Here is a 17820-nt window from a genome sequence, read left to right on the forward strand (position 1 = left end):
GAAATGCGGTCGCCGTGGCCGGTGTTCCATCCTGCACCCTCGGGCTTAGTATCGCACCGCCATAGCCACTACGCAAACACGACAGGTGACTTTGCAGTTTCAATGACCCTTCTGAATGCATAGTCGTTTGCATCTGCAAAGTTTGGCATCAGCTACACGGTAGCTTGTGTAGCATTTGGCAAGTTTACTGAAGCGTCCAGCAGATTATCTTGCTAGGGATACCGTCCCTGCTGCAATTTGCTTTTGTCACGTGTTTTTCCAGATATTTCTGTGTATTCTTTTGTGAAGACCCACAGTAGTATCTTACTTTCTATATTCTTTCAATTTATTGACATTTGTTACCAGCAATTTCAATTGCCGACGTGCGGCCAATGCCCCTAGTGGGTAGGTGCCATTCGTTAAGGAATCAATATATCGACAAAACAGCAACATCAACACGACGAGCAAGAAGCACAGCAGCTGACTAACCACCAGCTATGCCACCCATCAGGCCTGCGTTGGCTCGGCGTAAGTGCCCGTAGAGAATGCCTTTCTTGCTGTACGTTTTACACCAAAATGCCTGGTGGGCATAACGCTCCGCGCAGCTCGCAGTCTTGTTTGCATTGCATTTCGGTTGTCCCTGATCGGGCGAGTGCGGATGTCTTGCCCAGCCGCTTTGTGGTTGCTTGTCGCTGCGGGAAGGTGTTTGACGCGAAATTACGCTTTCGTAACTATGGCAACCGATTTGGAAGCGGTTTTTGTTCCGTGAATGCCAATCTTGAAAGACATCGAAAAGCGCATCGAACGGACACGTTGGAATCTGTGTGAAGCGGAGCGTCGTTTAGTGATTGAGCTTCCGTTTAGCGATCGTCTCGATTAAGTTGGTGCACGTGCTTACGAAACCAGTGCACGAGGGGTCATTAGTGCACGGGCGAAGCTCACGTAGATTCTGACATACGCGTAGGATCGGCGGGATGTGTTGGTACACAAGTATAGCCTCACGTCTCGCGACACAACGTTTACGGTAACTAGAGCTCGTTTCGCTACCGTGACACGTGCCCACTGCTGCACCCTCATTGACGATGCACGCGTGGGCGCAGCAGTTCTCGGCGATCACGCGACCTCCTAGACCACTTGACTGGCTTACGGGTTGAAGAGGTAAAGAAGGGTCCGCTTTAGTGTATTTGAGTCTTCACTGTGGCATATTCTTTCTGTGTGACCGGCCGACAGTGGACGCACACCCAGTGACGCATATCCGTCTACAAGCCGCAACAGCAGCCAGGAGCACGTTATCATATATATATATATATATATATATATATATATATATATATATATATATACATATATATGGCTTCAGAAATCACGCTGGCCCCGGTAGTAAAATGAAGAAAAAAAACACGACGTACGTTCAATTAGCACAGCCTGTTTCACTCATGTTTCGGCTGGTGGACCAGACTTTGTCCAAGCTTTGTCAAATCATCACGCACTTTGACGAAGGCTGGTCCACCAGCCGAAACGTCAGTGAAACATACTGTGCTAATTCAACGTACGTCGCACTTTTCTTCTTGAATATATACATATATATATATATAATATATATACATCACACGCATGACATTGTCGCCTGTAGTTCTGTGTGACTAGGACGTAGGCCATGTATTATGCGCATCGAAGGTAGTAAGTTGATCGGAGGTCTATGCACATCGAAAATTACGACAAACATGTAGGTACTTAGCGGCTTCTATACCAATGGTGCCACAATGGCACATACCTAATCTGGGGGATTGAACCTAGAATGGGCAAGTACACTCACTAAGCAACTTGGGCTGCTGGGTTTTAAAACTGGAGATGGCAGGGAGATGCGCTAACCGTGTCGTGTACATAGAGCCTGATGGCAATGAGCACGGTGATGTTGGCGATGATAATGACTGTGTGTTGATAGGTGGATACTATCTTGCCTAATTCGATGTTGAAAACCTGCGAAACTGGGTGACATGACATGCTTCCACAGGAAAATATTATCCTTGCGTTGGGAAATCTTCTTGTTCTTTGTCATAGGGTGAATGTTTCCTTTTTTTTTTGCAAGGAGGACCAGCGGCAGCCGCAGGCGGAGTACAAAGATTACGGGCTCCTGCAGCCGCAGGCGGAGTACAAAGATTAGGGGCTCCTGCAGTGAGAGGTAAGGCACCTTCACAGCCTCAAAATTTTTTTCTTCCTTAAATGATTTCAAAAACAGTTACACTTCCTTTAGGTGTTATCAAGCATGTGAAGATCAAACCTAAAGAAAGTCGCAGTTTCGCCCGAAAGGTGAAGCATTCATTGCAATAGCGAATTAGGAGATAGCTATACGAAGTATAGTAGTTTTATCGTCCGTATAAACTTGTAGATATTCGCTTACTAACTAAATCAACAAGCGCGGTGTCACGCGCACACAGGTAAACACGAACATATCTCGATCCATGACCGCGGAAACTCGGTGTCGAAACACTTTAATGAGGGATTGCGGGAGCAGCAGCGAGCGAATTGACCGTCGTCCTTCTTTCGCTTCAACGTGAACGAAACCTCGAACGCACAGCGCATACCAAGCTACCGGCACTACGCCCACTCTGGAAGCATCGCAGATTGCTTTGAAGACGTGGCCCGCGCAGGCGCACACTTTGGCCACGGCGCATATCGCTTTCTAGATACGGCGCCCACACGGCCGCGTCGTGAGCAGCATCAAGCTTGTTAGTCGCGGATATATTATTTCTTTAGTGAGCAAAAACAATAATGCTAAAATTTGAATTTCACTTGCGCAGTGTTGAGCGTGATATGCACCAGGGGCAGTATTTCAAGGATTATTTACATGCGTGCTTTTGCAAAATCCTTCCGGCCCTGAAGCTTTTGTATTTGGCTTGCGTTTAAGCAACAGAGTGGGACACCAGCAACCTTTACGGGACTCCCTCGTGAGCGGGGGCTGACCACTTCGTGGACGCAGCGCAGCAAACCAGCGTCCACAGAATCTGCGCTTCTTCGGATTTATTGAGAGACGATGTGTCCCTGTCTTCTGAATGTAGTACGTGAATGGCAAAACGCTGTTAGTCTTCAAAGATGTCGAAAGCATGATGTACAATAAGCGAAATCGCCGATATAAAAACAAGCGCACTGGCGCCAACTATCATCAATGTAATTTGTGGCGAACATTCGAAACACCGAAAAGATAAGAATATCTTTGAAGCCGCAGGCTCATTTGTATAAAAAAAGTAGCCAATTATTGCAAGTTTATAGCTTTTTTAAAGCAGGATTGTGTCGAATCGGCATAAATTTCTGGTGGAAGGTAATTTGACGCCACTTTTGACACTTTTATTGCGCTTTCTGGCATGCTGTTTGGAGAACTTATTTGATATGAAATAAAGTACTTTTAGTACCAAATTAAAAGAACGCTTTTCGGAAATATATGACCTCTCCGCCCGTCCCTCCTACCTCCCAATATTTGGAAGCATCGACTTCAACACAGCATAGAGGGATGCGATCGCTACCACTAGTAACACAGAAAAAATACAAGCAGGAAGGACTGGAACGACATGAAATCTACGAATGAAGTGCCAGGGTATGTAAGCTCACAGTATATACGTTCTTTGCGCTAGCATCACCGGCCGGCTGTCTGTAACTCTTTTGCCTTTATATGAAACCTCAGCTAGCGCTTGTTCTGCCTAACTTTTTCGTATTGCGCTATGTTCGCGCTGTCCGTAGTGGGCATTCATGAACTGGTCTAGTTATCTAGATTGAATAGTGTGAACATTGAACTAATGAAATTAACAGTACCTCTACATTCGGTTGAGTTCCTGAACTTCGCAACAACCATAAATGCGAGTTAGTGGATGTGGCCATGACGGCAGGATGCACGAAAATGCTGAACTGACGATCATTCTTATTTCTCCGAAGCAATCATTGTATGGGCACATAGTTGGTGTTGCTCGCTTTCTATTGCACCAATTTCAATCCGACTTGTCGCACATAAAAAGAAAAGGTAGCCTCTACCGATTGCAAGGAAAGAATTCTTAATATATCCATCAATATTTTTCAACATTTTTTAAATGACTAAGCTTGGAAGAATAGAAGCTACAGGTATGCAACGCTGTATCTGATCACTAAAAAAGGAATATGGCTAGTCTGTAACTTCTCTCATTGAGACATCTGAAGTGCAAGAAATGTCATGTACACCTCTCAGAAATGTACCACTAGTTTCGGAATAACGCTTTCGCAGAATTCTCGTAAACGCGGTAACCGTTCCATGTCAGCTGTAAACTTATGCATGAAATTTCCGTGATTTAGACACTCTGCAAGCTGCAGTATTCAGAAACGCGATATTTGTTCTTGGTGCAGTTTTTTTTTATTTTTTAAACATTGCTTGATGTTGCAATGCTTTTAAGCTTACGCATTTAAAAAGAAAACATGGAAAAACTCTCAGGTGCTTAATAAAAATTCTGCGAAAATTAGGTGACATTCAACTTTCTCTCCTAAATGCAATAAATGTAATTCAAATAGATTAAGCGGTCGTATAATGTGAGCATATCTACATTTCATACATTTCAATAGAGAACTCAGAGATGGGCCCGAACTAAAACTGCCTCTCAGATACAGAAAGAACACAGCATGCGTTAATGGCGAGACCCTTTGACCGTATTTTATGTGTAATGAAAATGATATCATTTCGAAGACACTCTCAAGCCGTGAAAGGGCAATTTAGCGATATCTTAGCTACAGATGTACACAATAAGAGCATCTTGCTAGTAATTGGATAACTGCCTGAAACGATTCCAGAAGCCTTCGCCGCTGTTCTCTCGAAACACGAGAGTTTTAGCTTGTCATCAGACGTATTCGCATTTGCGAAGTACCGGGTCACGGGAGAGGTGTGCGGCAGGATGGATGAATGGGTGAATGTTATGAGCAACCCCTTTGGAATGGGGCGGTGGGTTGCGCCACCAAGCTCTTCCTATTATACTGCTTAATGTCCTACCAAAGTTAAAAAAAGACAAAAAAAAAAACACTAAGAACTCTAACAACCAATTTTTCTGACCCCTATTGCGAAATTTGCTTTTGTACGTCTCCGTTTTTTGTCGTGTCAATACTTTTCTTTCACCTGTCTTCCAATCACCTCTTACATCTCTCTATTGCCGTCAACTTCATGCGGCACCAACAAAGCTGGCAGCGACATCTGGTGACGCAGAGTCTAACCGGAAAGCGCACAATGTTGATACTGCAGTAACCTGTATAATCTACTTGCCTGCTTATGTAAATCATTGAAAGCAACGATTGAATCGTTAAGGCACTGTAGTTTGATGCTTTTTCTTCGAAGATCGCATTGACGGGGGGGGGGGGGGGGGCACAAAAATTATTCGGACATATTATAGTTGTACAAATCGTCACAAGATGTCGGTACCAGCTATGCGTGAAAGCTAAACTTCTAGTACGAGCTGCGTTGCCACCGCGCCGACAAATCACGCTCTTCATAGTGGAGAGATGACAAGAAGTGCAACACTCCCTCCAATGTTAATTGACCGTATGCACGTGCTGGTGAACCCGAAGCTCCGTTGCAGAAGCCGCAAGTTCCGAGGCAATCCATCGTGTGCGCACCCGGCCTTGAGTACCTGGCCCTCATCGATCAAATTATAATACAGCAGCAAGTGGAGCTCTTCGAAGGTGAGGACGCACGACACGCCGACGAGCAGAAGCCGTTAGATTCACTCTTTCCCACTATATGGGGAGCGTGTACGATGAAACGGAAATGACGTATACAGTCAGCGAAAAGTCAAGAGTGCCGCAGGGGGTGCGCACTTCCTCCCTGCCTCCCCCTTCTCCCCACCCACTTAATAGGAAAGCGTGATGCACCGGCCATGCACCGTTGCGCATTCCGAGAAATCGTTCCTTTGCAATTGCCAGCGAGCCGAAGCGGAAGAGCTGAAACTGTTCAGCAACAATTAGCAAGCGTGGTAACGCATGCTCCATCCGCACGCGCCAGCGGCCTAAAATTTCCAAGCGTGCGAACGACGACTGCCCGCGTACCGCACGAACGGATCGTTGGGAATAGGCCCCGGTAGAAATATTTCTAGTAGTGGAAAGACGGAGCGCATATATACGGCCGGCAATAAACCAATTTCGCGACTGGCAGCTTACCGCTAGCCTTGAAAAGAAAAGCGTTCATTCATTGCATTTTACCGGTACTAACTTATGTAGCCTAAACTTGGAGAAAAACGAAGAAGCTTAACAAGAAGTTAAGGCACCGCTCCACGGGCAATGGAACTAAATATGAACGGGTTACCTTGAGAGGCATGCAGCAAAATAGCAATCTGGATTAGAGAGCGAAAGGGGGTAGACTATATCCTATAGCTGAGATTGAGAGGAAGAAATCCATAGACGCTGTCTTTGTATAGCTTAAGGCAGTTGACCACTGGTCTATTGCAGTTACCGAATGAGCGTAAAAAAGCGGGAAGCACAGTCGAGGACGGCAGAGAACAAAGTGATTTGGGGAAATTACGACAATTGTGGGCATAACTTTGAATCATCTGGCTCAAGACAGGCGCCATTGGAGATCGCTGGGCAGAGACATTCGTTCTGCAGTGGACCTAAAATAGGCTGGCGATGAGAAGGATATCATTCGCCTTGAACACACTGCACAGATCTCCTCGCTAACAACCCTGTCTACCCGCCTTTGTGTGAGGACGGGCTCCACTGTCGAGACGTACCAGGAAACGATAAAGGAATCGAATGGCCCTTTGAATGGCCTATTACTCACAGGTGACGCAATCAATTGCCCCCTTAAAGGGTGAGCGATTTGGCGGCAAGGAAACATCGGAGCAAACCGAAGGCGCGGACAAGGCTATACATATAAAGGGAAAATGAGACGTCCACCCAATCCTAGCCATTGCTACAAAGGAAACCCAAACAGGTTCCACGATTCGGTTGGTTTCTCATTTTCCCATTATTAATTACTTCACTCCACTTTGCCGGTTTCCGCCGAACTATTACGTTAAACGCTATATACACTTAAAAGAAGGGACTACAGCTGTATTCATTCACTTGCTCATTTATAGATTTTTCAGTCTAAATAACACTCCCCGCGGTGTTCTTGACATGTCATTAATTATATTATTTCATCTAAACCCAACTAACTGCTAGAATACCCATGATCTCTGACACATTTTCGAGGCACTGGGCTTGGTCACTCCAAGTGTACACGACGAACACCACCTAGATAGCACAAGGCCTGTTCACTACGATCCATGACCTCCATGCTCCTGGCTCGAAATTTCCATTGCCAAGGCTGGCGGGAAGAAAGCTGTGACGTCAAAATCACCGCGGCTTAATTGGACGCATAGCCATTAGATTCTATGGCGATCGGGCCAGTAGTATGACGTCATGGATGGAAGTGAACAGGCCTTATGTTATCTGGGTGGTCTTGACACGACAAGACGCACCAACCAACAAAGCTGGGGGTTGTAACGACGCAGCAAGTTTCCAAGGAAGGCAGTACATCTACGCGAGAAGAATAAACGAGCGGAGTACAAAAGCCCTCGGAGTACGGAATTTATGAAAACGTTTAATCCCTTCACTGATTTGCCACTGAGCCTGGAAGCATAGTGAACAGTATGCAAAATGCGAAAACGCCCGTGTAGTTGGATTTGGGTGCATGCTAAAGAACCCCCGGTGGTTAAACTTACTCCGTAGTCCCCCACTTCGGCGTGCCTCATAATCAAATCGCGAGTTTGGCTCGTAAAACCGCATTGTTGAATTTTTTTAAAGGTAAACACTGCGGGTTGTGCAGCATTCTTTGATGTCGCTTCCCATGGACGCATAGTACCAGGTGCAGTCTTAAATTGAAAAAAATTAAAGAAGACGACAACAAATCGAATCAAAATTTTTAGTTCGATTCTTTTCGTAACAGAGGAGAAGCAGAAAGAAAGCTGCTCTGTAGAACTTCACGAAGCCACAGCTGCATTTTTTGTTCAGCCGCAAGGCTAGTGGATGCACGTAAGACAGTTCTTATAAAAAAACTCGTCTAAGAGAAAAAAAAAAAAACCTGTAATAGAATAAACAGAAAATAGTGTAAGCACACACAAATGCCGCAACAAGCATAATAATGACACCGAGCGTATAATGAACATGTATTCAGGTTTCGCACTATAGCTAATCTTACAATGCTATACCGTACAACATAATAGCTACTTCCACGCCTATATCGAGTGCCTCTTGCAAATTTCGCGGCCTATACAGGTAAGCAGGTCAAAGCGCCCCATTCGGCACACATACAGAAGTGATGAAACCGTGTGCTATAAATGTTACTGCCTCCGTTTAAACGAGGGGTGGGCAGTTCCTATCTAGATGAATGCTAAAATTTGTCGGAGAAAGAAAAGGTAGATTCGACAGAAATAATTTTTTGAATAAATCATATGTTTATTCGTGTTATCTTTATGTTGCCTCGCAGTTATCACTGGCATCGAAACTTGCAACTCCTACGAAGCTAAGAACTCGATGGGCCAGTTTATATACTACATCACCGAAAGTAAGTGAACGAGTGTTGGGACGTTTTCGATGACGAGGCCGAATTATCAACGTGGCCCGAATTGTCGTTGCTGGCAGAAAGAATATCGATGCCCCATTCCGATTAGTGGAACGCAGTGATTTCTGTATTTCAAGTGTCAAACGTACCGAACCCACTTTGACGCATTTTCGGTTCGGGCGTTGCTCGGCGTCAGGGTGTCAGCGTTTCACCGCTTACAACATTGCATTTAATGATGCAGCCACAAGTTCTTAGCATGAGGGCGGTGACCTGCCGCGGCAGCTTAGTGGCTATGGTGTTGCGCTGCTTGACTCGGGGTGGAAGGGTTCGGTCGCGGCAGCCGCATTTCGGTGTGGGCGAAATGCCAAGGCGTTCGGGTATATAGTTAGATTTCTGTAAACGTGAAGAAACCCAGGGGGTCAAAATTAGCCTGGCGAGCTCCCAAGCGGCGCGCCTCACAATGTAAGCGCGGTTCTGGCACGAAAACTATACCGTAATTTCAGTTTTAGCGCGAGAAATGTGCCCTGATACTTCAACACGTTGTACCTTATAGGGCGCGACAGTAATGAATGGACAGAAAACACTTTCCGGCGCTGAAAAAAAAAAGCAGTAACGTGGATTAGGTAGAGACATTGAAAATAAAATAAGATTGATTGATTGATTGATTGATTGATTGATTGATTGATTGATTGATTGATTGATTGATTGATTGATTGATTGATTGATTGATTGATTGATTGATCGATCGCTCGATCGATCGATCGATCGATCTATCTATCGAAACAGCACAGGTAATAATCAGCTGAAAAGTATCCCGTGGGTTGCGTTCCGGACCTTGTCGCATTCCTTGTATTTTTCTGCGCTAAATAAATTTAGATTTATTTGTTATGCATGCGAAGCGCATTTATGCCGTGGCCTTAACAGGGTGTGAACTTGAGCATGTTGGTAATTTATACTAAACTTGCAAAATCGTGCTGCGGACAGGACACGAGGAAAGAAAGCAGCGCAAGTGCTTGTTGTACAATTGGCGAATGTGATGTCCTGTCCGTAGCGCGATTTATAAAATTTAATATATACAGCGTCGCCACCACGATGTGTAAAACGGGCGTGCCGGACATCCGCATTGTACGGAGAAAAAATATTCAACCTCAAGTTCAAGTTCTTTGAAGTTCGTATCGGCGCATCCGCTTCGGCGCGAAAGATAGTGCAGATAGAAAGTTCGAGCTCTACTTCCCGATAAACTCCGCTTATCCTAGTTCTACACCCACCAAACGCTCGTAGACTTATCGCCTCCACAGAAGCAAGAGCATGCGATGATTTATTGTTTGTCATCGATGTTATGTGTAGTAAACCTGAACATTGGGAAGTACCATAGCAAGTTCTGAAGATGTATTACGATTTGCGAAACACCAGAGGTGCAGGCGGCGAATTGATTATGTTTATTGGCATCTCCTTTGTAACAGGGCGAAGGCAAATGGTTACCTAGCCCGCTCGATTTAATCAGGTTTTACTACATTTATCACGATCTACCCTTCTGCCTATCTGATCTCGATCTTTAACTTTTGTATCTAAAACCCCTATACTCCGTCTCAACCATCAGATGCAAAGGTGTTGAGGCTAGATATACTTTTTGCTGGGTCTACGTTCGCGCTTAGAAGTAGTTCGATGTCCTTTGACCGCTTATTCTGAAAATGTTCTTTATATAAGGTCAGTTGTGAATGAAAATATGAATTTACTTTTAGATGCAGACAAACCATTCGCTTATTTGGCTGCTAACACGTTGCTTTACGCCAATTTCTTTTCGTTGTTTTTTATTTGCATCCCGTCGCGGCAGCCTCACGTGCATGCTCGCGCGAGCAAATGCCGCGGGCGTCCAGCGAAGCACAGACGGAACGCGCGGAGCGATAAAATTTGGAGACCGTACTACTTGCGTAGCTTCCACAGTGTTGCACCTGATGTATGAAACGGAGTACAGCTATCACTACATTGTACCATTACCTACGCTTGCAATGACTCCAGTTCTACCCAATCTCTTCCCTGCTTTTTCCACCGATACTCTAATCGTGTCTTACTTACCTCGACTGTTGACCGATTAATGCTTCCTTCTTCTTGGAATCCCAACGTTTCGGGAAGGTGAGCACTCCCGACGAGTCTCGCTGGAGGGACATCTTCCAGAATCAACGCTGGTAGTGAGACGCTGTGACGCGTTGTCGAACCACATGTTAGAGATAATGTTGCGTTGCATATTTGTAACACTGCTCGTTGACGGTTATGCTATTGCCGACGCATTACGCCACTTAGCTTACAGTTTACTTAGCTTAGCTTAGCTAGTTACTTAGCTAGTTACTTAGTTACTTAGCTTACAACTTAGCTTACAGTTGGTCCTTGCAATTAGAGCTCTGTACATGGCGTCCGAGATTTAGCAACCGCATTTCAGATGCCATGTTAAACATTAAAAAAGATGGCTCTACCAAACTCGCCGCAAACGTGTACGGGGGTCGGGTTGGCGGAGGGGGCATTAGTTTTATTAATTACGCTTTCTGTAAATGGTAATACGTACATATACAATGTTTAAAGTCCTTAAACTTGCCAATTGAAGGAGAAATGAACATGGACAACAAACCTCTTATAAAAACGCAGAACTGAAATTGTTCTGCGTTCTGCGTGCAGAAAAGATATAGTTATTCCACAGTGAGCACATTACAATAACTGTGGGTGCCCACCATTATTTTAAAACTGCCGCCATGACCCCCTAGCACAAAAAATAGATCCATGCGTGAAATTACAGAGGCGCAAGGCTCATGCATTCAAAGCGGCCAAGCGTGTCAGCACAACACCGTTGTTGTCTCAAAAAGATATTTGCTCATAAACTCGTCAGTAAGTTAGACAGGACGCGTCAGGTGGCTTGCACGATTATGAACATATGTGAACACGGGAAGTTTCAATGAACGTCACTCGCTAGATCGCACCCGCGTGTTTACCTGTGTGCCTCACTCTGTCGTCGTCTTCAAATCGCACCCCGGCACAGCATGAGATAGAGATATCGTTCTTTGTGACGTGCATTAAGCTGCCCCTATCTCGTGCAGATTCGGGTTGTTGTGCAAGGTGTTGCTGCGGGCCGAGGCGATGCCTGGAAATGGACGTTCGCGACTACACGAGCTCCGTGGTGATGCACTTCGTGCGGCCACTGCGGTGTGTGCACACGATGTTTTGCTGCTGCTGTTGCTGGTGTTGCTGCCTGCAGGTGAGCAACTGCGCGTTTTCTCGTTAAGATTAAGAGCGAACTCTACCTCGTGGCCAACTACGATTTCCCTATTGAAGATTACTCGTGAAACGTAGCAATGCTGTCATTGCAGAATCGCGTAACCTATTTGCGTGAAATTTGTTGCACTTAACAAAACAAAAGAAAAAAAGGAAAAGCGGAATTATGGCTTCTGTAGGAAGCGGAATACTTGTTTGAAAGCGTTTGTTTAATTTAGAGAAATTGCTGAAATTCGGCAAGCTAGAAGAACGAGCCAGCTGAAGCACGACGTGTACGATGTCGTAACTGTGCACCGAAAACAGATATCGCAGTTTTATAAACGGCATCGGTTAGAGCATCTCAAGCCCTGCAGGGGCGCCTGCATAAGCAGGCGTTTGGCGAGTTGCGCCACCACGTACCCGAGGACATGGGGGTCAAACCCTCCCGCGTCTAACCATACGTGGCTTAGCCGCGTCCGCGGTAAAGGGGATGCTGGGGGTTGAGCCGATGCGGGTAGTTTGAACTTGTACGGTCCTTCGACGGAGGCAACACGCTTTCTTGGCCTCGGCTTCACGTAAAAAAATATGGGGTTTTACGTGCCAAAACCACTTTCTGATTATTTCTACCACCTGGGGTTCTTTAACATGCACCAAAATCTATGTACACGGGTGTTTTCGCATTCCGCCCCCATCGAAATGCGGTCGCCGTGGCCGGGATTCGACCCCGCGACCTCGTGCTCAGCAGCCCAACACCGTAGGCACTGAGCAACCACGGCGGGTTCGGCTTCGCGCAGACGGCATCTCCGGACTGACCGACCCTGGGGAAGTCGGTAGTTGCCTTTTTCCTATCGCCCTCTCCAATCTTCGTCTTTCAGTCTCACTTTCAATATTTCCTGCATTCTCCCCCCTTCAGTATTCCTATCTTCCATAGTCGGGTACAACTTTAGAAAAAAGGGGAGGCCCCGCCCAGATAACCGAATCAGTGCGACAGCCGTTTGCCTCCGCGACTAAAATAGTCCCAGAAAAAAAATCGTGCTTCTAAAACGTATAATTCTCGATATAAATAAAGGCTTTTGTATTTTGACCACTGGTTTGGTAGAGGTCTCGTGATTTCTATGCTACAGCTCATGCCGGATCGCGAAAGAAAAATAACCACGTGCTTTCTACAATGCTGCGCGTCTTCTGCTTTTTTGCTTCATTGCAAGAGACAGAAGTAGAAAGAGCAGATCTGCATGGCGTTTGTGCGAGTTTATATGTGCATGGCACGTTTACTACTCATTTTCAGAGCTTAAGATGAATCAGTTGCTATTTAACAAGTACCTAAAAAAACAACGCATATATCGAGACCATTACAAACCTGGGGCGAGAAGACGATCGAGGCAGGAAAGGTACAAAAATGCTTCGTTCATCGTTTTAAATAAGTACTCTTGATTTTAATATTCTTTTGGTTTTGTGTTTTCACAAGCTCGCCTTCAAGAAAGTGATAGTTTGTTTGTCATTTATTTTCACGTTTTCTTTCTTTTCTTTCCAAACCTGCACTCTCGCCAGTTCGCGTAGCGTAGCGTGAGCGATGCTCGCTGCTATCTTTCATCGCCGGGTCACGGCTCCGAATCAACGCACGCGGCACAAATGGTGCGTTGTAAGCTCGCAATAATAATTCAGGCATGATAGACCACCACAAACAGTTTGGGGAATTCACTCTGACGAGGGGTAGACGCACACGACTGACGCGATTCGGCTCAGTTCGAAGCGCGGGCGGCCATCTTCTCCATCGGCGCGGTCACCGGCCGTCAGGCTCGTGACGTCAGTCTAGAGTGCGCGCCCATTGGTGGAGGCTTGCTCATCTGCATCCGCCTTGGAGAAGTAAACACCCATTTTTTTGTAAAGTTGTACCCGACTATAGGCAGCGAGGTTTAACTCTGTGTGAGTAGCCAACCGGGGTTATGTCATATTCGGTTATAGTGGCAACGTACAGCTGGCGTTTGCAGGGCCTATTTTACAGGTCCTGCAGCGTCCCCCTGTAGGACTCCATGCTGGGTAGCTGGCGTTACTGCCGAAAAATACACACTCACTTATAGCTAGTTCCTTCCCCCCGCTACCTGATCGCTCCCTGAGGGGGAGTGGGCGCACCGATGAAGTCTTCGAATTTTTTGGTCGCCAAAAGGAAACTTTCCCCCGATTTCATGTCATCGACTCTGAAAAACAAAAACAAGCACGAACACAATCTCACCTTTTGTTGTTTAGAAATCCGTAAATGAGGAACTTTGACCAGGCTGGAAAACATCAAAGATGGCTAGCGGCGACTTCCTTTTGGAACTCCGCGATAGAAGCAACACTAGAAACTGAATAACCTAGCATTATTTGAAGATGTACCAGTTACAGTGACCCCGCACCGCATGATGAACGCCACCCTAGGTGTTAGAAGGCTGGAGCGAACAAAACGTAATCAATGTTGAGAGAATCCTGCGCAGGCGTGATGGAAAAGAGACCAAAACAAACACCTAATACTTAGCCTTGTTTCTAGTGTGCTCCCTGAGAGTATTCAGACAGGCTGTGTGAAGATCCAGGTCAGACGATATGTCCCAAACCCCCTGAGATGTTTTGAATGCCAGCGATTTGGCCACAGTTCACAGAATTACTGAGGCCGCCAAGCTTTTGCTAAATGCGGTGCTCATGAGCACTCCTCTGAATCGCATGAAAACTCTCTCCACTACGTAAACTGGGGTAGGGAGCACGGCACGTACTCGCGGTCGCGCCCATCATGGAAAAAAGAAAAAGGAATTGAGACAATAAAACCGAAAGAAAGTCTCATTCAAGGAAGCACGGTTGCTTTAGCCGGGTGTCCAACCTGCCTAAAGTCAGTTTTGCCGAAGTGACGTGTCAGGGGTCAGCGCCACAACGGCACGGCCTCCAGCGGCTGTCCGGCGCGCACAAAGTGAGCCGGCAGTGATGCCATGTATCCAGCTGGCGGCTCCAGCTAGCGCTGCTCTATCGTCTCAGAAGAAGGGGCCATCGACTTTCGGTTTGGCGACTTCCAGGGTATCGTCTCCCGAGGTTACACCTTCAAGCCAAACAAGCCAAACATACCGCTCGAAAGAGCGGGTGTACAACGCCTCAGAAGAGATGTTGGACACAAGATCCATTCAGATCATTCGCGAATCTCTCGACCGCTCCAAAAACACAAACCTCACATAACAACGCCCATAAAAGACACTGTGAATTAAGTCCTTTTTCTCAGACACACTGCACAAAAACCGCATTCAACATGGATGCACAAAGATTACGGTGGAATGCCAGAGGTCTCCTCCACCACCTCGATGGCATCAAAGAACTCCTATATAAGCATGATCCAAAGGTGCTTTGCGTTCAAGAAACACATTTAAAGCCCACGCAAGCAAATTTTCTCCGACAATGTGCTATTTTTCGTACAGACCACGATTTACCACTTGTCATGGCGCTTTTTGGCCAAACCTGGCCCTTGCGCCTTAAAACACCACACATCATCATCATCACAGACCACGATGACACTGGTGCGTCACCCGGTGGCGTGGATAGTCGACAGAAGCGCTGCCTGCCGGGAATGAAGGCTTTGAGCGCCCCTGGAGGCAGCTGCTCTCCGATGGGTGCTGTTTGACATGCTAGTCACTATTAGCTCTGTTTACGTTCCTCTTAATCATCAAGTTAATAAAGCCAAATTTCAAAACTACTCAGATGAACTTCTGGCGCCAAACGTAGCTGTCCTAGATCTAAACACACATAACACTTTGTGGGGAGACTCTCACTGTGATGCGAGAGGGCGGTTAATAGAAACCATCCTATTCTCTTCAAGTGACTGCTTACTTAACAAGAAATAACCAACAATCTCCAGCCATTCACACAAAACAATTTCTTTCATAGTCCTAAGCACAGCGTCTTTAAATAAGTGTATCACGAGAAGCCAATAAACAAAGACACCAAGGACAACATAGGAGAAATTACTAGTACTCACCAATTTAATTAAAGAAACGATAAATGCCAATGAAGGTGGATGAAAAAACAACTTGCCGCAGGTGGGGAACGATTCCACGTCTTCTCATTACGCGCGCTATGCTCTAATCAATTGAACTACCGCGGCGCCGTTTTCCCATCCACTTTCTTGGGTATTTATGTTTTTCTCCTTGAACTAACCTTGGAAGTGCTAGCCAGCGCCACCACTCACAAACCTTGGCGGCGGATGTAGGACATCCTTTGTGCCGCAGGCGTCACGAGTACGTGATCTTCTTGGGTTAAGGGAACTGGTCAATAAACACACTACATGCTACCTGACGGCATAAATGTTGCCAAATTCGAAACACTCGTTATGTAATAAACGAGAAAAAAGGGGGTTAACCGGGGGGCCTGATGTTTTTAATAAGCACATTACGAGAAGTCAACAACAAAAAAGAAAGTGGATGGGAAAACGAAGAAAGAATTGAGACGTCCAGTTATATACAGGGTGTTTCAGCGAAGACTTCCAAAATTTTTTAAAGGCTGCCTGGGGCAGATAGCTGAATTATAGTTTATGAGCCGGTCTACTCGAAGCGGCGGACACTACATCGACAAAAAATTGAAATGCAACGTCGACCAATTAACAAGAATTCACGAATTAAGTTTTTAGGCAATTATCTTATGACCCATATTGCAATTTACAAATTCTAGCAGTGGACTTCGCAATGCGGGTCCACTTGGAGCGAATTCTCAGGACGACAACAGTTTCAAGATGGTAAATTCCCGAACTTTGCGGAGAATTGCATTGGCGTTCCAGTTACTTGTGTGCTTCAGTGCACGAAGCGACGTTTTGTTAAAGAGTTAACTGGAACGCCAATGAATTTCTCCGCGATGTTCGGGAATTTATTTCTCGAAACTGGTGTCATCTTGAAAATTCGTTCCAAGTGGACCTGCCTTGCGAACTCCACGGCTAGAAGTTGTAACTTGCAATATTGGCCGTATTGTAATTAGTTAAAGTTCAAGTTAATTTATTTACCACATACATGGAGTTTCACATAAGTGGCTGAGACGAGGGAGAAAAAGCTGCATTAAAAACAGCTTGACTAGCCCCACGCCACCGGTTCACTAGGGCAGCATGGCAGTAAAAGAAAAACACATTTCAACGTCGCTGTCAAATGAGAACACATATTTTACAAGAAGGGAAATTTAACTATGAACACATGTAACACAGCATGCTTAAAACAGAAGTGTTAGAGAGTGCGCAAATTCATAAGAAAACTCGAAATTATTTAATGTCTTCGGCAAGCAATAACATAATGTTTGAAGGCCAAAGTTTGTGCGCTGCCGTGGTGCATACCATTGTTCCGAGTGTCTGTTTAGGCGCGAAGAAGGGCTTAGTTGCAAGTTAGCTACACTGTGTATATAACCGCGATTTTTTACAGTAGCAGATCTAAACGAAAGTAATAACGTGTATTCATATAGCACGTTTAATTTAATTACATTATGTTTAACGAACAGTTCTGAAGTATGTGCATTAAATGGTAAGATTGCAACAGAACGTAGGGCCTTTTTTGTAGGATAACATGATTATTCATGGATTGCTGTGTTCCGTTATCCCAAATTAGGTTACAATAACGCAGATGAGTTGTGAAGAGTGCCTTAAATATCGAAAGCTTTTGAGGAACTGCCAATACACGCTGACATTTTCTCAGTACGCCCAAGACCTTGCAAAGTTTGTTTTGTTAATCTTTCGTATGGTGATCCCATTTCATATATTCGTGAAAAATTACACGTAGAAATTTCTATATAGAAGAAAATTAAATTTTATTATTATTCAACATGAAACATACGATTATAAATAAGAGTGAGCTCATAAGACCAAAAAAGAACAGCGTTAGTTTGTGAGCAGTTAACTTCTAAAGAATTTCAAAATGTCCAGCTGCATATTTTTTCTAATGTCAAGTTAGCTAGATTCACGAGATCATGTATATTTGTTCCTGAAAAGTTACAAACTTAATTAGTGAATTTTCATTAATTAGTTGGTTTTGGATCTGAATTTTTTGTGCAAGTATTGTCCACCGCTTCGAGCAGAC

The 17820-nt window shown here is 45.2% G+C and overlaps 1 protein-coding gene across 1 annotated transcript in view; it reads left to right on the forward strand.

Annotated features, from left to right (window-relative positions):
- Nucleotides 1–436: 436 nt before the first annotated feature.
- Nucleotides 437–17820, forward strand: part of LOC129383949 (phospholipid scramblase 2-like) — a 31183-nt gene continuing 13799 nt past the window's right edge. Inside the window, exons 1-5 of the mRNA XM_055068990.1 lie at nucleotides 437–507; nucleotides 2069–2161; nucleotides 5551–5664; nucleotides 8447–8524; nucleotides 11608–11765. Of these exons, the coding sequence (XP_054924965.1) occupies nucleotides 477–507; nucleotides 2069–2161; nucleotides 5551–5664; nucleotides 8447–8524; nucleotides 11608–11765 (474 nt within the window). The 5' untranslated portion in view covers nucleotides 437–476. The remainder of the gene's footprint in view (nucleotides 508–2068; nucleotides 2162–5550; nucleotides 5665–8446; nucleotides 8525–11607; nucleotides 11766–17820) is intronic.

This window comes from Dermacentor andersoni, chromosome 9 (genome assembly GCF_023375885.2).
Source record: "Dermacentor andersoni chromosome 9, qqDerAnde1_hic_scaffold, whole genome shotgun sequence".
NCBI lineage: Eukaryota > Metazoa > Arthropoda > Arachnida > Ixodida > Ixodidae > Dermacentor > Dermacentor andersoni.